Raw genomic sequence first — 21,736 nt, forward strand, 5'->3', positions numbered from 1 at the left:
CTCCGTGCGGCCTCCTGCCGTGTATAGATGGCTACGTGCGGCCTCCTGCCGTGTATAGATGGCTACGTGTGGCCTCCTGCCGTGTATAGATGGCTACGTGCGGCCTCCTGCCGTATATAGACGGCTACGTGCGGCCTCCTGCTGTGTATAGATGGCTACGTGTGCTCAATATTGAGTCATACAATTAATGTAAGGCTATGCCCACGATGCAGAAATGCTCCGGATTTTTTTTGAGCGTTTCTGCATCTCCCTGGCAGAAAAAACGCATGCGGATTGTACATGCGGATTGTACATGCGTTTTTCCTGCCAGGGACATGCGGATGTGAAGCGTTCTTCACATGCATTTCCGCATGCGGGTTGACAAGCGCTTTCCAAGCGATTTTAGCATCACTTGGAAAGTGCTTGACAACTTGGTCACACTATATAAATCCATGCAACCGGCATGGATTTATATAGTGTGACCGTAAAAGAATGGTAAAAAATAAATATATACTTACCTTCTGATGGCCTGCCGACGTCAGCGGTCGCGTGACCCATCACATGACTAAATGACATCACGGCAGGTCCTTTTCAGACCATCGCGAGCTGCCGGCAAGCCAGAACGCATCGGATAAAGACACCGGGGGCCATCAGAAGGTAAGTATAATATTTATTTTTTATTTTATTCTTTTTTTTACAGGTTCTATGGTACCCGGGTCCGGAGGAGAGTCTCCTCTTCTCCAAACCCGGGTACCATCCGCACATTGAAACGCATGGATTCTGCATGTACAGATGCAGTGATGCGGATTACATGCGTTCCAATGCAAGTCAATGGCGGCGAAAGCGCCGCGCTTCCGCATAATAATTGCTAGTGCTGCGGATTTTTCCGCAATGATAATCCGCAGCGGAAATTTCCGCAACATGTGCACAGCACATGCGGATTATCATTGGGGAACATGGCAGACCTTCTACCAAGCGTTTTTTAAGCGTTTCTGCAGCGGAATTGCCGCTGCGGAAACGCTTAAAAAACGCTTAGTGGGCACACAGCCTAAAAAAAATTATTATAATTAATATTGTGCCAAATTAATTTCACGTGAACTATCACATGATCTATCACAGGGGATCATGTGACATGTCACGTGATACATCAGGTGACTATGTGTGGGGTGGGGTGGGGGGCCCGCGCCTTCTAAACTGCCCAGGGCCCTTGCTACTCTTAATCCACCCCTGATCACTAGTGGTATACTAATACTGCAGTATCCTAAAATAGGGCTTGGGCAGTCCTTTCAGAATATGTAGCTTTTATTTCTCTATGTGGCCCCATTGTGTTCCTGTAAGCTCTGGACAAATTTATTTTCACAAGCGGGCAAGTCAAGCATATGTAAATTGCAAATGAATATTCACCCCTTCCCCTGCCCATAATCCAACCCACCCCTCTGCACTGGTGTCACTGATTCACTCAGACGGCCATATGCCTGAGGATCACATCTCAATCCTCGGACTGGCAATATGCTCTCCTGACCTGAGAGTAACAGCTGCATAGAAATACATCACGCTTGTAACGGGGGGCAGTCTGGTAGCCATGGTCGAGTGGCACGTCTGCTTCTTCACCCTGGCCGGCTACAGAAATAGGGGACTCTGAGAATCCCTGGGTGTGTTTGTACTGTGGCATTTCTGTGGAGGAGACCTCCATACTCACTTCTGACCTGCCATCCTGGGTGCCGACTCTTTTAGTCTTCAGAAGGAGGAAATCAGACCAGCTTAAAAAAGTAAAAACTTTTTTACTTACAACAACAGTCAAATACAGGGAGTAGCAAGTGATACAGTCTCTTTTTGTTCTCTTCACATACAGCAGCACTTTACTACTGATGATAGACACAGATACAGATTCTGAGATGAAGAATAACGCGGAATGCGTCAGCCCTAAGGGTAACTCCATTTTCTGGTCCCGCTGCCTGACCTGCTTGGATCCACCTTCCCGATAAGGCTGTCCTGTCTCAGCACGTAAGGTGAAGTTCTTCTTGTCCCCGCTGTTTGTGTCTTCTGGTATTTGACACACACACCCTTTTTCTCTTGTTCTTGTCTAGTTCATCTAGCACAAGTGTCTCCTCTGAGACCCTCTCACTGTCTCCTGACTTCTCTGAGACTCACTAATCACTGAACTCAAGATGGCCGATCCCAACTCCCAGTAATCCTTCAGTCCCTGTCACTGGGGGCAACCCAAAATGGTTAACTCCCTGTGTTCTAACTAACATACAGGTGACAGTAGTATGAATGTGCAAACCGCTGCCATCTAATGGCCAAAACACCAATAACATCTTTTGTGTTTACACATGTAATACATATCTACTAAAACAGCTTTAAAGGGGAGTGGAGTGGGAATCTTCAACCACCCCCTCACACGCTGTCACGCTGATGTCAAGAGAGCAGACGGTCTGCCCAATTATTGCGACTGACTGAATCAGTGACACAGGCCGAAACTGGTGGGTGGGATTATGGGTGGGGAAAGGGGTGAATATTTATTTCGCATTTACATGCGCACTGGCAAGTCATGTGTATGTAAATGCCAAATGAATATTCACCCCACCCCCTGCCCATAATACCGCCCACCCGTTCCGACTGATGTCACTGATTAGATTCAGTCAGACTGCCGAGTTACTCACCCAAGGATCGCATCGCAATCCTCGGACTGATTGTCTGCTTTCCTGACATGAGTTTGACAGCATGTATTTCTATGCAGCTGTCACTGTCAGGTCAAGAGATATATTACCATGCGATTCTCGGGCATAAGGCAGTCTGATTGAATCGGTGAAGCCAGTGCAGAGAGGTGGGCATGATTATTGGTGGGGGAAGGGGTGAATATCAATTTACAATTTACATATGCTTGACTTGCCGGCTCGTGACAATAAATTTGTCTGAGGCTTACAGCAAGACAAGGGGGCCAAGTAGAGAAATAAAAGTTATATATCCTGAAAAGGCACCCAAGCCCTATTGGAATGCCCTACCACAAGAGGTAGAAATGGCAGACACTACAACCGCTTTAAAAAAAGGGCTGGATGATTTCCTCACTACATATAACATAGTGGGTTACAGATAATTTAGTGACAAAATCTATAAGTGGTGGAGAAAGGTTGAACTTGATGGACCGTGGTCTTTTTTCAACCTACGGAACTATGTAACTATTTCAGGATGCTATTAGGATACTACACAAAAATCACCTGACAGATTCCCTTTAACTGTATGATATGCAGTCATGTAAACTACTCTTCCTTATCATTATATTCACTCAGTGATAAGTGCATCAGTGATTCTTTGATATACAACAGAGCATGATTTGGGTCTCATTCATACATTCATCTGTTGTGTTTAGTCATGAAATAATCCCTGCAGGCTGTTCCTCCAGATTTGTTAGCAGGAAAAAAAAGCCTCATTGATTGTTGTTCCTATGCAGAGCTTTGGTGTGGTTGCGCAGCACTGCCATGGAGAGCGTAGACTCTTATTACACACACATTCTCGCTGTCAGCCGGCAGAACAGGAGCCAGAGGGAAGACTCCAGTTCCGTTGCTGATCTCTTTCTAAAAACAGCACTTGCCTAATAAAGATATGGGACTTGTGCGTTCACTATTGGCCTTTTCCGCACTATAAATACTCTTGCTGAAGATCATATAGGCTTTGCTTGTTTCAGGGTTGTATCTTATCTGGTATACACTCTCTGGAGAAAAGAGGAGGAATATCTGCTCACCACTGCAATACAGCATTAAAGGATCTTAGTCAATTATAAGGATGCCCAGAGTGGACGCAGACCTCAAGCTGGACTTTAAAGATGTCCTGGTCAGGCCAAAGAGGAGCAGCCTCAAAAGCAGATCAGAGGTGAGTCCTTTCCTCCTCAAACAAAATACTACAGAGTAACATGTAGAAATATTATATTAGTGCCATTACTTATTTCACATTGAATATGCATATTCCCTCTTCAGAGAAGAAGAGGACTTGAACTCTAGTGCCACATTGGTCACTTGTTATCATGTATGTTGTACAATAACATAACAACCAATGTGTATCGATCTTTGGAGGTCCAAAGGGGATTTACGTTAATAGCGCTGTTTGTCATATTCACTAAATCCGCTGTAGAACCAATTAGGATAAATTACAGCAGTTGTAGGCATAAACTCAACTTGTCTTAGAAGATTTCTTTCAGTGCAAATGGAAATTTCCACTTTTTTTTCTTTGCTAATGTTGCTAATGAGGAATGTAGACTTCGCAGCGGGGGTGAGGACTCAGAGCTCGGGATTTGTATCTTGTTGGGCTGCAGTCTCGCTTTCACCTTCAGTATTTCACCTTGGCAGAAGAAAGAACAACTCATAGTTCTGGTTGGAAGTAGATTAGTCAGGCGAGGTATTTTGAAAGCTGAGCCCTGCAGAAGTATATACACAAATGACAATGACAGTCGGCAGCGTGTGTTAGGAGCCTGGCATGCACTTGTCTGCAGACATACCGGCTTATTACACAGGGCAATGGTATAAGACTGACTAATACTGGGCAAACATTTCTTTGTGACTAACTCAAATATTCCTCAAAGTGCAAAGCCTGCTTATTGGAAACCATGGCCCAAACTTATAGCCGGAGCATACAATTATTATAATAAGGATGTGATTAGTCACCAACTAGTCTGACCTGTTGTGGGAAACTCATCTGTGTAGACCCCATAGCCCCTTGAAACACTTTTAGTGCAGGGACATCACTGTCCTGTTATCTCTCCTACCTGACTGATATGACTGCTTCATACATTTTGCAATCTATTAACACATACAATGCTACATGTTTAGGTGGCGTATATCAAGCAGCCAATAAAAGTGTATTACATATATATAAATTCACATTGAACACAATGCTGCCGCACATACACCCATTACACATCAAATTACATTGCAATCATTGTTTACATTGTATATTGGAATTTCTATCTAATAAAATGCTTCCTGCACAGTAACGAGCCTGTGATATTCCCAGTATACAAATTCAGTGTATTTTTCTTAGGAGAATAGGAAGTCACCTTCAAGGCATTCTTGCTGCAGCAGATTTTATCAGGCATGTGCTCTATTCACTCCAGGCTGGGGGTGTCTCCCTCCAGCATAGTGGCTTTCTGGGAAATTGCTATGTCAAATCCTAGTTGCTTTGCTCATATAAACCTTAGGTGATTTAAGGTAACACATCTTCAAGGTCCATGTCATGTTCTCCCAGAGACAGACAGATAGTAATTTTATTGTGGTGCAAATGTCCAGGACTGCCGCTCTAACATCACTGCATTGCAGCTGCTTGCTGCAAGTCTCACAGAGGGATGGCCGTATGGCTTTCCTGCCTATATCTGCACAATGTCTTTTTGAAAAAAATATGCAGGCACTTATGATATTCTCTGAACAGGAATGCACTTGTATTTTCCTTTTGCTTAATTTATTGCATGATTGGTATTATTTTCTATTTGTCACTAAGTATATAAGATGCAATTATCAGACAAAGAAATATTTTGTGTAAAACTTCCCCTGAAAAAAATCTCCTTTGTCAGCATTAGTTAACGCCTCGATCCAGATATCTTTCTAGATAAAAATAAATAAAAAATACTGACTAGAGTTTGCTGCTAGGCAGTCAATTGTTATCAGCTGAACATATCACTCAATCATCTTCAAACAGAGGACAGCCATCTTTGAACCAAAGTTGTTTCATGTACGAAAATATGTTCCCATTAGCAGTTTTTAGGAATGAAAATGCAAATCCACCTAGGAGCTGTCTTTTACTGACAGGAGCATTTGCTTGGTCTACATTTTCCTCTTTGAAGAAACTTGCACTTGGCCTTTTCTCTTCTTTTTAGTGTTTTTCACACTTGTTTTGTATTTTTAGGTTGCATTATGGATAATGTTAGCAGCCCCTTCTGCCCCATCTTCAGCCTTCCTCCCCTAACAGAATGTCAACTGTATATAATTTGGGAATTGTGTTACCTAGACGTTTCTTTTTTCTGACATTTACATTGCAGCTTCCTTTACACTCTTTTTATTCAGGTCTAACTGTAAAAGAAAATGTCAAAAGTTTTTTTTTTTTTTTTAACGTTGCACACAATTTTTATTTATTTATTTTACTCACTTACATAGCACCATTAATTCCACATAGCTTTACAGACATTTATGGGCACTGTCCCCAATAGGGCTCATATATTCCCTATCAGTATGTCTTTGGAGTGTGGGAGGAAACTGGAGAACCCAGAGGAAACCCACACAAACACTGGGAATACATATGTGACACCCCAGGGGTCTGGTTGTCACAGTGATAGAGATATTACGTCTGAGAGCAGGTGGGAGGTCCTTTGGTCAGGGATCCTGTGCATGCCACACCTCCTGCCCAGCCTTGGGAGGGGAAGAACTTCCCCTGTATAAACCCGGGGCTGAGGCAGGGTTAGTGAGTCCAGGAAGAGTAGAGACAAGAGCAGCATAGGAAGCAGCAGAGTCACAAGGAGTCAGGGGCTGGCAGCTAAAGAGCTCGCCCTGACTAAGAAGATTCTTTACCGGACCCGGAGTCCGAGGCTGTGGGGACTAACTTCTACCCAGCAGCAGAATCCGTCAGGCAGGGGATTTCAGGTCCCCTGGCCCAGAAGCCCGAAGGCCCGGTCACACGCGTGGGACCAGCACCGCCATCGTGGAGCGGAAGCCATTAGAAGGCCCCGAGTCACCGGCCATACGGGTGAGCACCACACGGTACACTCAGGGACGTGGGCTACTTACATCAGCTTCTAGCAAGGTAGCCAGAAGAGTACAGTCAGCTTGGGAGGCCTACAACTACGCCTGGCCAGGGGAGATCCCATCTGCTCAAGGACTGACCAGGCCCCGTTCGCTAGCAAGTACTCCGGGAGGGTCTATCGTTGTTACCAGTAAAGACCCTGAACGCTACCATACCGTCTCTGAGTGGTTCCTGCTACCCCCATCATCCACGTCGGCTGCCCTGAGGCCATACCCCTCCCGTTGGGGGTTATACTATCACGCTGCACCATCCTTCCACCGGCCTCAGCGGTCTGCCCTGCAGCAGCAGCCCCCTGGCTGCATTCAACGGGTGGCGTAGTCATCAACCATTTTCTACCGCTAACAGACTGTCGTCCAGTTTGACTCCCTGGGCACGGACCGGGTCACCGCCACGAGACTACAACCCTAAACAGATCCGGCTCCGGGTAAGCTCCCGCGTGCGCAACGCAGCGCGACACAGGCCCAGGGGCGCGTCAACTTTGGCGTAGTCGGCAGGATCACGTGCCCGCAACCACCGGGTACTGCGTGCCTGAAAAGCAAAGACTGTTCAAACTTACCAGTGGTGAAGATTCCCGCCATCGGTGAAGAGTCCCGCCATCCGGCGCCATCTTCAGCCTTCTTCCCGCCATCGGTGAAGTTTCCCGCCATCCGGCGCCATCTTCAGCCTTCTTCCCGCCATCCGTGGAGTTTTCCCGCCATTGGACGCCATCTTGAGGACGCCGCGCGGGAAGAAGAGGGGCGTGGACTCCGAAAGCGCGCGAGAACTGAAGCCCCGCCTCACGTCCGGACGTTGCGTAAGGTCCTGGAAGGAGCCCAGCAGACGCCGACGTCACAGGAGCGCGACGGAAGGTCCTCAACCCTGACGATCCACTGCGGAGCCGCGGCCTACGGAACAGGATCATCGCAAGGTAGGCCACGGTCCACTAGGGGGGAGGAAGATGTCGGATACGGAGGAGAGCTCCACTGCCTCAACCCCCGCCAGCGCTACCGCTGTTGCAGTTATGCCCTTCACCATGCCCTATATCCCGGGAGCAGCTTGGCTACCCCAGTACTCAGGGGAGTCACATACCCTGCATGACTTTAGAGAAAAGCTGGATAGCCTCTTCCAGGTGTACCCCCTCACAGAAGAGCAAAAAGTGAGCATCCTGGTGGCCCAACTAACTGGGGCAGCCAAAAGGGAAGTAAAATCCTGGCCACCTGGGAGGAAGACTGTCGCAGGGATACTAACCCGGCTGAAGGACACTTTTGATACCCGCACCTCAGCCGAGATTAAACTTAGATTCTACGGGTGCAAGCAGCGAGCGCATGAGAGTATAAGGGACTATGCACTCAACCTACAAGAGGCCCTGAGGGCCATTAAGCAGACCGACCCTAATGGAGTGGGAAACGAGGACAGGCTGTTGACCGAACAATTTATAGAGGGTTTATATTGCAATGCCCACCGCACCCAGTTGCGGGCAATGGCCTTACAGGACCCTCATCTAGAATTTGCACAGTTCAAGGACAGAGCCATCCGGGTGCTCCGAGAACCGGCACCAGGTGGCGTTGTGACCCACAGACGCCCCACTACCACTTACTACCAGGAGGCGGCGCCCTTGTCAGCAGGGCCTGTGGGAGCTGATGCGCAGGCTTTGGACAATGACCCGGCTCCAGACCTACACCATCAGGTCCAAGAGCTAGCTAAAAGCGTTGCTGCGCTAACCCGAACTGTGCAGTCTTTACAGGTTTCCACTCCAGGGAAGATCCAGCTGGCATCCGGACCGGAGGACATCCCGTGGCGTCGACCAAGGAGGACCCCACCGGCCAGAGGAAGACCCAGTGACCGATACAGCGAGGACGGACGACCCATCTGCCGCCGCTGCAATCAACCCGGACATATGGAAAGGTACTGTTCTTTAAACGGGCACAACCTGGGGTAGAGGGCCAACCCCCAGGAAAAAGATCACCAGGCCCATCGAACTGGCGCGACAGATATGTGGGAGGACGTCCAGTCTTGCCTGTGGTACTGGATGGCATTCCCATGAGTGCCCTACTGGACACCGGGTCACAGGTCACCACCATCCCGTACGTGCTCTTCAAGCAGTACTGGAATGACTCGGATATTACCCGCTACCCTGACGACGACTTGAGTATCATCGCCAGCAATGGTCAGCCCGTGCCACAGATCGGATTTAAAGAGGTGACCATCAAAATTGGTAGAGTCGAACTGGCCGCACAGGGACTGATCATTGTAGATATTGACAAACATGAGAGTCACCCAAAAATAACTCTAGGAACTAATGTAATTGAAAATTGTCTTGCAGAGGTGATTTTCCTTTTACAGCAGGTTGCCAAGAATGCCAGCTCCGGCGAGCAGCGGGTGCTCCAGAAAGAGATCCGGGCACTGATGCAACGGCAACAAGTGGAACTCTCCGGCGGTGAGATTGGTAGCGTAAGAATGTGTGACCCTTTTCCTATTGCCATGCCCCCAAAAAGTGAAATGATGATTTGGTGCCGGGCAGCTATTGGTCTGAGAGGTAGAGATTACCAGGCAATGGTAGAACCAGTTTACTCAGACAGTAGGCCCACCATTTTGACAGCACGGGGGGTGGTCAATGTACGCCATGGGAGGGTGCCCGTTCGCATAATAAATATCGGGGAGAGGGAAGTGTACCTGCCCCGGTATGCCACGCTAGCCAAATTATATACCACTAATCAAAATTCTATACAATCTGTGGAACCCTTGCCTCCATCTCACCCGGAGGAAGGTAACGGCTCTAAGAAAGACATGGAGGACTGGTGTCAGCAACTACATCTGGGTACTGACTCCACTCCCTCACACCAGAAACAAGGAGTCTATCGGGTGGTTCAAGAGTATGAGAGAGTGTTTAGTAAACACCCGTTAGACTTCGGGCGAGTCAAGGGGGTAGAACACCGCATCCCCACGGGAGATCATCCTCCCATAAAAGAGAGGTATCGACCCGTACCCCCTGCACATTACCAACACGCCAAGGGGATGCTTAGAGACATGAAGGAGGCTGGGGTAATCCGGGATAGCTGTAGCCCCTGGGCAGCCCCACTAGTTTTAGTCAAAAAGAAAGACAACACCATGAGGATGTGTGTAGATTACCGGAAAATCAACCGTATCACACACAAGGATGCGTACCCCTTACCAAGGATAGAGGAGTCATTGGCTGCTTTAAGATCTGCTAACTTCTTCTCTACCTTGGATCTCACTAGCGGGTACTGGCAGGTTCCTGTAGCAGAGGCGGACCGGGAGAAGACCGCATTCACCACCCCGATGGGACTTAGCGAGTTCACCTGCATGCCGTTCGGACTCTGCAACGCCCCAGGAACCTTCCAACGATTAATGGAGTGCTGTCTGGGCCACAGAAACTTCGAGACGGTCCTGTTGTACCTGGACGATGTCATCGTATACTCCAAAACTTATGAGGACCACCTGAAACACCTGGCGGAGGTGTTCGAAGCTCTGGCGAGTTACGGCCTAAAGGTGAAACCCTCCAAGTGTCACCTCCTGAAACCAAAGGTGCAATACCTGGGACACGTGGTGAGCGCTGACGGAGTGGCTCCCGACCCCGATAAGATCACCGCAATCAAAGGATGGCCAAGCCCTTCCAGCGTAAAAGAAGTGCGGCAGTTCCTAGGGTTGGTAGGCTACTACCGAAGGTTTATTCCCGGTTTCACCAAAAAGGCGGCGCCTATGCAGGACCTCCTGATAGGCCAGTCCCGGAAGGCCAAGAACCAGAAGCCGCCCTTCAAATGGGAAGAGCTAGAGGAAGAGTCCTTCCGCCAGCTGAAGATGGCCCTCACGGGGGATGAAATCTTGGCGTATCCGGACTATAGCCAGCCCTTCATCCTCTACACCGACGCCAGTAACGTCGGGCTAGGAGCCGTACTGTCCCAGATTCAGCAGGGGAAAGAGCGAGTAATCGCCTATGCCAGCCGAAAACTGCGACCCACCGAAAGGAATCCCGAGAATTATAGCTCATTTAAGCTAGAGTTCCTGGCCGTGGTATGGGCAGTCACCGAGCGCTTTAAGCATTACCTCGCTTCTTCCCGGTTCACCGTATACACGGATAACAACCCGCTGACACACCTGGACACGGCAAGACTCGGTGCCCTGGAGCAGAGGTGGATGGCCCGTCTGTCCAACTACGAGTTCACAATTAAATACCGGGCAGGGCGCTCCAATACCAACGCGGACGCCCTGTCCAGGATGCCCAACCTGCCGGACGGAGGAGAAGATCCGGAGGGACTGGAAGAAGTTGAACTCCCTGCGTTCCACCGTCATGGGACTATCCAGTATTCCCACCGGGTAAGGAGTAAGCAGGCTGCTACGTTGAACCCCTTACCTCACTACAACTGGGCGGAAACGCAAGACAGCGACCCTGCCGTCCGACTGGTGAAGGAGATGCTGACTCGCCCGGAGGCTAGCCTGGAATCAGACGCTCCAGAGGAAGCCAAACAACTATGGGCAGAGAAGAGTCGACTGTTCCTTTACAAGGGGAAGTTGTGCCGCAGAATGGTTAACTCCAGGACGCATGAACTACTCTGGCAAGTAGTGGTGCCACGAAGAGACGCAGCCATGGTGATGGAGGCATACCACGACGGAGCTGGACACTTCGGGTGGAAAAAGCTGGAGTTCCTGCTGCGCGAGCGGTTCCACTGGGTAGGCATGAGGGGAACCATCGAGAAGTGGTGCAGAGACTGTGGCCCGTGCAATCTGAGAAGGAAGGACCGGGCCAGCCAGAAGACTCCCCTGCAGTCCATCGTCACCCGGCAACCGTTGGAACTGGTAGCCTTGGATCATGTAAAACTGACCCCCAGCAGAAGTGGCTACGTCTACGCGTTAACCATCGTGGATCATTACTCCCGGTTTCTGGTTGTCGTCCCCGTCAAGGACTTAACGGCTCGAACAGCAGCTAGAGCCTTCCAGCAGCACTTTTGCCGTCCACACGGGTACCCGGACCAAGTGCTGACGGACCAGGGACCTGCCTTTGAAGCGGAGGTCTTCCAGGAATTCTGCAATCTGTATGGCTGCCGGAAGATAAGGACGACACCCTACCATCCGCAAACTAATGGACTTTGTGAGAAAATGAACCAGGTGGTAATGGATCTTCTAAAAACGTTGCCCCTGGAAGAACGCAGTCTGTGGCCTGAGAAGTTGCCCGATCTGGTGGACCTATACAACCACATCCCGGTAGGTTCCACCAACTGTACCCCGGCTTACCTAATGAGGGCAAGACCTGGTAAGTTACCTGTTGACCTGGAAATGGGAGTCCTGACGCCCGAGGACACTTCACCAGAAACAGACTGGGACACAGAGAGGCAGCAGCAGTACCGGAAAGTACAGGAGAGCGTGGAGCGAAGTCTCTGTCAGGCTAGGGAAAGACAAGAGAAGACTTACAACCAGTATGCTCCCGCTGTTCCCCTGGTACCCGGAGAGCAGGTCTTGAAGAGGAAGAGACGGCTCCACAAGTTGGACGACCAGTGGGAGAAGGACCCGTACACCGTACTGCCCTCAAGCCACGAGAACCCGAAGGTCTGTACCATCAGTAAAGACGGAGGGGAAACCACAGCCATTGTATCCCGGGACCACCTGAAGAAGTGCCCCGAACAACTGAGGAACCCTGAGGAGGAACAGGAAGACCATCGACCCGTGGAAGAAAGGGAAGATATGGTTAGTACCGTGCTCGGGGACTTCCCTCGGTCTTGGACTCAAGTCAATGGTGCAGTTGTGGTACCCGTACTCACCTTCCTCCAACCATCATCCCAAGAACCTACGGAGCAACGGGTAGAGCTGGAAGAGCAGCCGGTCCAGGAGGCAGAAGACTCCACCCAAGCGGAACAGGAGAATCCACCCTCTGCTTATAGTGAGCCTGCCGTACCCCTAGTGAGACAAAGAGCCGGTAGACAGCTGCCCAGTTTACCCTTGACAGCTCCTACACCCTGTAGTTCAGGGCCAGACAGTCAGCTCCGTAGGTCCACTAGGGCCACTAGAGGCCAGTTACCCGCACGTTGGAGGATCTAAATGTTTAAGTTGTTTTACAATGTTTACCTGTTTATTGTTGCTTGTGTATAATTTTGTGTTTCTAGTTATTTTTAGGAAACCTTGGTGGATTTACCGGGAATCCTTTGTATATAGTTGGAGCGTAACCCAGGATGGACTAGAGACTGTTAAGGACTCGGGGTAGGACAGACCCCTACCTGGTTACGTCTCCCTGTGTTGGTGAAATGGACACCTTTGCTTTTCTTCAAAGACTGCACCCGGTTGCGGACATCCGTGACCATCTTATTGTGTTTCCTTATTGTATTTTATTGTTCTTTGATATACCTTGTTATATTTTTCTAAAAAGTGTTTAGTCCCGGAGTACTAAATTTCACTAGGGGGGAGTGTGACACCCCAGGGGTCTGGTTGTCACAGTGATAGAGATATTACGTCTGAGAGCAGGTGGGAGGTCCTTTGGTCAGGGATCCTGTGCATGCCACACCTCCTGCCCAGCCTTGGGAGGGGAAGAACTTCCCCTGTATAAACCCGGGGCTGAGGCAGGGTTAGTGAGTCCAGGAAGAGTAGAGACAAGAGCAGCATAGGAAGCAGCAGAGTCACAAGGAGTCAGGGGCTGGCAGCTAAAGAGCTCGCCCTGACTAAGAAGATTCTTTACCGGACCCGGAGTCCGAGGCTGTGGGGACTAACTTCTACCCAGCAGCAGAATCCGTCAGGCAGGGGATTTCAGGTCCCCTGGCCCAGAAGCCCGAAGGCCCGGTCACACGCGTGGGACCAGCACCGCCATCGTGGAGCGGAAGCCATTAGAAGGCCCCGAGTCACCGGCCATACGGGTGAGCACCACACGGTACACTCAGGGACGTGGGCTACTTACATCAGCTTCTAGCAAGGTAGCCAGAAGAGTACAGTCAGCTTGGGAGGCCTACAACTACGCCTGGCCAGGGGAGATCCCATCTGCTCAAGGACTGACCAGGCCCCGTTCGCTAGCAAGTACTCCGGGAGGGTCTATCGTTGTTACCAGTAAAGACCCTGAACGCTACCATACCGTCTCTGAGTGGTTCCTGCTACCCCCATCATCCACGTCGGCTGCCCTGAGGCCATACCCCTCCCGTTGGGGGTTATACTATCACGCTGCACCATCCTTCCACCGGCCTCAGCGGTCTGCCCTGCAGCAGCAGCCCCCTGGCTGCATTCAACGGGTGGCGTAGTCATCAACCATTTTCTACCGCTAACAGACTGTCGTCCAGTTTGACTCCCTGGGCACGGACCGGGTCACCGCCACGAGACTACAACCCTAAACAGATCCGGCTCCGGGTAAGCTCCCGCGTGCGCAACGCAGCGCGACACAGGCCCAGGGGCGCGTCACATACAAACTCCTTGCAGATGTTGTCCTTGGTGGGATTTGAACACAGGACCCCGACACTGCAAGGCTTCAGTGCTAACCACTGAGCCACCGTGCTGCACATCTCAATTCCACACTTAGGCTATGTGCCCACGATGCAGAAATGAAGCAGAAAATTTCTGCAGCATTTCTGCATCTCCCTGGCAGAAAAAACGCATGCAGATTGTGCATGCGTTTTTCCTGCAGAATACATGCAGATTCACATGCGTACCCACATGCGTTAACGCATGTGTTTCCGCATGCGGACTGACAAGCACTTTCCAAGCGATAGCATCACTTGGAAAGTGCTTGACAACTAGGTCACACTGTATAAATCCATGCAAAAGGCATGGATTTATATAGTGTGACCGTAAAAATAAAAAAAAAAAGCTATACTTACCCCCGATCCCCCGCCGCGTGTGCTGTCGCGCTCATCCTGGCTTCTTCCGGCATCTCGCGAGACAGTCTGCGGTCACATGACCGCGACGTCATCTCAGGTCCTGGAAGGAGAAGCGCTGCAGGGGCCGCCAGACAGGTGAATATAAACTTTATTTTTTATTTTATTCTTTTTTTCACAGGTACAATGGTACCCAGGTCTGGATGAGAGTCTCCCCTCCTCCAGAACTGGGTACCATCCGCACATTGAAACGCATATAATCCGCTTGTACAAATGTACAGAAGCGGATTCTATGCGTCTCAATGCAAGTCAATGGTGGCGCTTCCGCTGCGCTTCCGCAAAATTAATGAACATGCTGCGGATTTATTTGCGCTGCAGAAACGCTGCGGAAAAATCCGCAGCATGTGCATTGACATTGCAGAATGCCATTGGGGACCATGGGGTGCGGATTACCAAGCGTTTTTGATGCGTTTCCGCTGCGGAAATTCCGCAGCATAAACGCATGAAAAAAGCATCGTGTGCACGCAGCCTTACATCTCAATTAGGCATCTCAGTTGAGGAATATATTTTTTAATGCGTACTGTGAAAAAGTATAAACATGTTTGAAATAGTATATGATTTTGTGTACTGTAAAAAAGGTATCCACTCAAGCCATTGACCATTTATTGGCTGCACCTGCCCCTTCCACCTGAAAAATAATGCAGTGCATTAAGCTCAGCTTAAAAATTGGACAAATAGACCTAAGTTTTTTTGTGAAACATTATTTACCCCAAGTGCACTTGAGAACATGACACTTATATTTTCAAAGTACATGTTCCAGATAACTGCACCAACCACAAATGGGTCCCTTACAGCATGTGCCAGCCACACAGGCCTCCTGTACAGCTTGTGCTAGCCACAAATGCCCCTCTTTCAACCATCAATGGCAATACTGTAGATGATCCAATTAAAGACGGCCTGTCTAACCTAACCTGCCTTTGTTTCACACAGAACAGTTTCAGCTTGTCTGAGGTCAATAAGAACAGACCATTTCAGCTTGTCAGACGTTAAAGAGGTTGACCACAAAGTAAAAAAGAAATAACAAAAGTAAATTAAAATAAATGCTATTCAGAGAAAAATCGTAAATTCTTTTAATTAGCAAATCTGCCCTTTCATATGGCGGATTCCACCTTTCCCACACCCCCCGCCCCAATGGCAAACATGGTGGAGGCGTAGGTTTCCTCCTATCAGAACTCTGCGCTTTCACCAAAATCCCACTGCCACCCTCCGTTACACTCCCCTCTTTTGAGGTGCACTGTGTGCGCATCTATTCCCCCTCCAACCTCCAACTGGCCGTCGTTTACCGACCCCCAGGGCAAGCCACCACCTTCTTAGACCATTTCACTACCTGGCTGCTTCACTTCCTTTCCACTGACATCCCCACTATCATAATGGGTGACTTCAACATCCCCATTGACACTCCCCACTCGTCTGTCTCTAAGCTCCTATCCCTCACTTCCTCCTTTGGACTCACTCAATGGTCTTCCACACCCACCCACAAAGATGGCCACACACTGGACCTCATCTTCACCCGCCTCTGTTCCCTATCTAACCTCTCTAACTCACCACTCCCTCTCTCTGACCATAACCTCCTCACATTCTCTACCCTCTCCTCTCCGGGTGCACAATCCCCACTCCACAAACTCACACACCCTCGCAGAAATCTCAAACACCTTGACCTACACTCTCTCTCTGAATCCCTCCTTCCTCTCACAGACATAAATTCCTTGCACGATGCAGACGTTGCTGCTGCTTCATACAACACCACAATAGCTGCAGCTCTAGACTCGATCGCCCCTCTCACACACACCACACCTCGCACATTCAACAGGCAACCCTGGCACACTAAACTTACCAAAGAACTGCGCCGGGCCTCCAGGGTTGCGGAGCGGAGATGGAAAAGGTCTCACTCCATCGAGCACTTCATCGCATTCAAGCAATCCCTCACTAATTTCAAGTCCGCACTCACTACAGCAACACAAACCTACTTCTCATCTCTCATATCCTCCCTATCTCACAACCCTAAACAGCTATTTAACACTTTCAACTCTCTCCTTCGTCCCCCAGCACCTCCTCCCTCTTCTCTCATCTCAGCCGACGACTTTGCCTCATTCTTCAAACAGAAGATTGACACCATCAGACAAAACTTTGGCCTAAAGTCCACACAACCCCTCCTCATATCTACTCAACCCTCCTCCTCCAAACCCCACTTCTCCACCATTACAGAAGGTCAAGTCTCCTCTTTACTCTCCAAATCACACCTCACCACCTGCGAACTTGACCCAATCCCATCCCACCTCATCACTAACCTCACCTCAGTCTTCATCCCAACCCTAACCCACCTCTTCAATCTATCACTAACAACCGGAGTCTTCCCCTCATGTTTCAAACATGCCGCAATCACACCCATCCTCAAAAAGCCCTCCCTTGACCCTTCCTCTCTGACCAGCTACCGCCCCATATCACTCCTCCCCTTTGCCTCAAAACTTCTAGAACAACATGTCCACCTTGAACTGTCCTCCCACCTCTCCTCCTGCTCCCTCTTCGACCGTCTACAATCTGGCTTCCGACCGCATCACTCGACTGAAACTGCCCTGACCAAAGTCACCAACTACCTACTAAATGCCAAATCCAAGCGACACTACTCCATCCTCCTCCTTCTGGACCTGTCATCTGCCTTTGACACAGTGGACCATTCCCTCTTACTCCAGATTCTCTCATCTCTTGGCATCACGGACTTGGCTATATCTTGGATCTCCTCATACTTAACAGACAGGACATTCAGCGTCTCCCACTCACGCACCACCTCCTCATCTCGCCCCCTATCTGTCGGTGTCCCCCAAGGTTCAGTTCTAGGACCTCTGCTCTTCTCCATCTACACCTTCGGCCTGGGACAGCTCATAGAGTCTCACGGCTTTCAGTATCACCTCTATGCTGACGACACACAGATCTACCTCTCTGGACCCGATATCTCCTCCCTACTAACCAGAATCCCACAATGTCTGTCCGCCATCTCATCCTTCTTCTCCGACAGGTTTCTAAAACTCAACATGGATAAAACAGAGTTCATCATCTTTCCACCCTCTCATTCACATCCCCCATCCGACCTATCCATCAATGTCAATGGCTGTTCACTCTCCCCAGTCCCACAAGCTCGCTGCCTTGGGGTAACCCTGGACTCTGATCTCTCCTTCAAGCCACATATTCAAGCCCTTTCCACCTCCTGCCGACTCCAACTCAAAAACATCTCCCGGATCCGTGCATTCCTCAGCAAAGACTCTGCAAAAACACTAGTGCATGCCCTCATCATCTCCCGCCTCGACTACTGCAACCTCCTGCTCCGTGGCATCCCTTCCAACACTCTTGCACCTCTCCAATCTATCCTAAACTCTGCTGCTCGACTAATCCACCTGTCCCCCCGCTATTCCCCGGCCTCTCCTCTCTGTCAATCCCTTCACTGGCTCCCTATTGCCCAGAGAATTCAGTTCAAAACTCTAACCATGGCATACAAAGCCATCCACAACCTGTCTCCCCCATACATCTGTGACCTAGTCTCCCGGTACTTACCTGCACGCAACCTCCGATCCTCACAAGATCTCCTGCTCTACTCCCCTCTTATCTCCTCCTCCCACAATCGTATACAAGATTTCTCCCGTGCTTCCCCCCTACTCTGGAACTCTCTACCCCAACATATCAGACTCTCGCCGACCGTGGAAACCTTCAAAAGGAACCTGAAGACCCACCTCTTCCGACAAGCCTACAACCTGCAGTAAACACCACTGCACGACCAGCTCTACCCTCACCTACTGTATCCTCGCCCATCCCTTGTAGACTGTGAGCCCTCGCGGGCAGGGTCCTCACTCCTCCTGTACCAGTCGCTGACTCGTTTTGTTAAGATTATGTAAATGCTTTTGTTATGTATATCCCTATCACATGTAAAGCGCCATGGAATAAATGGCGCTATAATAATAAATAATAATAATAATAATAATACTATTGTCTAAGGAGGTAAATACTATAGAATTAAAATGGCCACCTTCTTGTTACAATAACATAAACCTGTCCCAGAAAGTTACTAGGGCATGTGCCCATGAGCATGTTAAGTAGGAAGCTCCACTGCTGTGACCCAGAAATAACCTATAGCACATATTATCAAGCTATCTCCAGTTCATAGAAGCCACTCAGCATTCAGATAGACAGGGTGGACAGCAGAGTGAGCAGCCTCTTCTTACCTCAGTACCCCTGATATCTCCAGTATTAGATCAGAAAGACAGGGTAGATAGCAATGTGAGCAGCGTCTTTTTACCTCAGCACTCCTGGTATCTCCAGTATTAGATCAGAAAGACAGTGTGGATAGCTGAATGAGCAGCCTCTTCTTATCTCAGCACCCCTGGAATCTTCAGTATTACATCAGAAAGACAGGATGGAGAGCAGTGCGAGTAGCCTTTTCTTAAATCAGCACTCCTGGCATCTCCATTATTAGATCAGAAAGACAGGGTAGACAGCTGAATGAGCAGCCTCTTCTTATCTCAGCACTCCTGGAATCTCCAGTATTACATCAGAAAGACAAGGTGGACAGCAGTATGAGCAACCTTTTCTTACCTCAGCACTCCTGGCATCTCCAGTATTAGATCAGAAAGACAGTGTGGACAGCAGAGTGAGCAGCCTCTTCTTACCTCAGCACTCCTTCAGAAAATGGTTGCAACCATTATGTGTGTTTTGCAGAGGCAGGTTTGGTACACAGTTCCATTCAGTGCTAAACTCAATTGCACAACTGTACTAATCCAGAATATGGCAAGGATCGTTCAACAAATTAAAAAGGGATGATAGTCCATCATTGCTTTAAGACATGAAAGTCAGTTAATCTGGAAAATTGTTAGAACCTTGAAGGCATCCTGAAGTGCAGTCAGAAAAAACATTAATCACTATGATGAAACTGGCTTTCATGTGAACAGGAAGACCTCTGCACTTCAGATAATAGCTTTTACATATGATGCGCAGAAATCAGGTAGCAGACACATCTCAACATCAACTGTCCAGGGGACACTGCGAGAATCAAACCTTTATGGTCGAATTGCTGCAAAGAAGCCACTAATGATGACCACAAACAAGAAGAAGAGGTTTATTTGGGCCAAGCAATATAAATACAGAACATTAGATCAGTGGGAATCTGTACTGTGGTCTGATGAGTCAAAATTTTTGATTTTTGGTGTCAATTGCAATGTCTTTGTGAGATGCAGAAAAGGTGAGCGGATGGTTTCTACATGTGTGGCGCCCACTGTGAAGAATGGAGCGGGAGTTGTCATGTAAGAGTTCTTTGATGGTGATATTGTTGGTAATTTATTTCAAATTCAAGGCACACTTACCCAGCATGACTACCACAGTATTCTGCAATGACATGCAATCCCATCTGGTTTGCACTTAGTGGGACGATCATTGGTGTAGCAATGGTACACTGAGCCAAAAAACACCTTCAGGCTATGTAATGGCTATGTGAGCAAAAGGGAGAGGAATGGAGTGCTGTGTCAGATGACATGGCCCCAACAATTACCTCAACCCAATTGAGACGGTGTGGGATGAGTTGGACTGCAGCGCAAAGGCAAAGAAGCAAACAAGTGCTCGGCCCCTCTAGGAACACTTTTGGAAGACCATTCCCAGTGACTACCTGATAAAAGCTGCTTAAGAGAATGCCATGGGAGTGTAAAATATCATGGTAAAAGGGAGGTACTTTGAGGAATCTATGGTTTAACACATATTCTGGTTTGTTTCACACTTGTTTCTTTGATCCTTTCTTTCATATGAATGCCTTCATAGTTTTGCTGCCTTCAGTCAGATTCTGTAATGGGCACATTTCAATGAGAACAAGGAAGACCATTGCATGAACAGGTGTGTCCAAACTTTTGTCCCCTTTTGCACTTGTAATAACATACAACACAATTAGTTATGCTGTTTACAAACTTCCAAGTTTCCTGAAGTAAAGGGCATGTGTGCACTACCTAACCACTACAATTTCTTTACATTTGCCATCATGCGCTGCCTGGTATATAATCAATTCTTATATTCAAGATGTGGGTGTATACATATATATTACATAAGCAACTCCATACACTACTCCCTGATGCATTTCTTTTGATATTGCCCCCCTCCCTCATTTGAATAGTCAGTGCTAACCTCCACAAATATATATACTGTACAGGGAGGTCCAAATGTAGGTGGCCAGAAAATAATAACATTTATTTTGATTTATATATAAAATTATATTTACTAACACAAGCATAACATTGACAATTAAATTTTATTCTGAACAATAATACAAAAGCCCTTAAATTTTATCAACGCAGGTGCTCAAACTGTTTTCCATTACAATTTGCACAGCTTTGAAGTCTGCCTCTTACGCTTCGACAAACTTTTTTGCACAAGTCTCTTTGGGTATTAATGTCTTGAATTGCATGTCTCATATAATTTTTCAAATCACTGACACTTTTTGGTTTTCGACTATAAACTTTGCCCAAAAGAAAAAATCCATTGGTGTCAAGTCTGGTGAACGTGTCGGCCAATCAAGTGGGCCTCTTCGGCCAATCCATTTATTAGGAAATGTTTCATCAAGATACTCGCGGACTACTCTTGAATAATGTGGAGGGGCCCCATCTTGTTGGAAATAAAGGTCATTTGAATTAGGCTGTTGCTGTAACTGGGGAACAACTTGATTCATTAGAATTTCGAGATACTTATCTCCTGTGACTGTACCATCAAAAAATATTGGTCCTAAAACCCCAAAACTTGAAATCCCACCCCAAACATTGACACCAGGCTCATTTAGTTGTTGCTCTAATGTTAAATGCATGTTCTCATTATACCAGTAAATACAATTATGTCTGTTAATATGGCCGGATAATTTGAAAGAAGCTTCATCACTCCACATAATGTTATCTAAAATTACTGGATTTTCTTCAATTTCGTTAAGCATAATCTCACTAAATTGCAGCCGCCTGTCTGGATCATCCTCCAATAAACCATGAATTAGACGTGGACGATAAGCTTTCCACCCAATAGATTTCAGGATTCGCATGATAGAAGCTTGTGAAATTCCCAATTCCAAAGAGGCTCTTCTGGTGGACTTTTTTGGACTCTGAACAAATGTTTCAGCAACAAGT

The 21,736-nt window shown here is 48.3% G+C and overlaps 1 protein-coding gene across 1 annotated transcript in view; it reads left to right on the plus strand.

Moving 5' to 3' along the window:
* Window positions 1–3,417: 3,417 nt before the first annotated feature.
* GMPR (guanosine monophosphate reductase) overlaps window positions 3,418–21,736 on the plus strand; it is a 171,386-nt gene continuing 153,067 nt past the window's right edge. Inside the window, exon 1 of the mRNA XM_073678800.1 lies at window positions 3,418–3,849. Within this exon, the coding sequence (XP_073534901.1) occupies window positions 3,763–3,849 (87 nt within the window). The 5' untranslated portion in view covers window positions 3,418–3,762. The remainder of the gene's footprint in view (window positions 3,850–21,736) is intronic.

The sequence above is a fragment of the Phyllobates terribilis genome, unplaced genomic scaffold (genome assembly GCF_046119375.1).
Source record: "Phyllobates terribilis strain yellow unplaced genomic scaffold, ASM4611937v1 Scaffold_4__5_contigs__length_816908805, whole genome shotgun sequence".
Lineage (NCBI taxonomy): Eukaryota > Metazoa > Chordata > Amphibia > Anura > Dendrobatidae > Phyllobates > Phyllobates terribilis.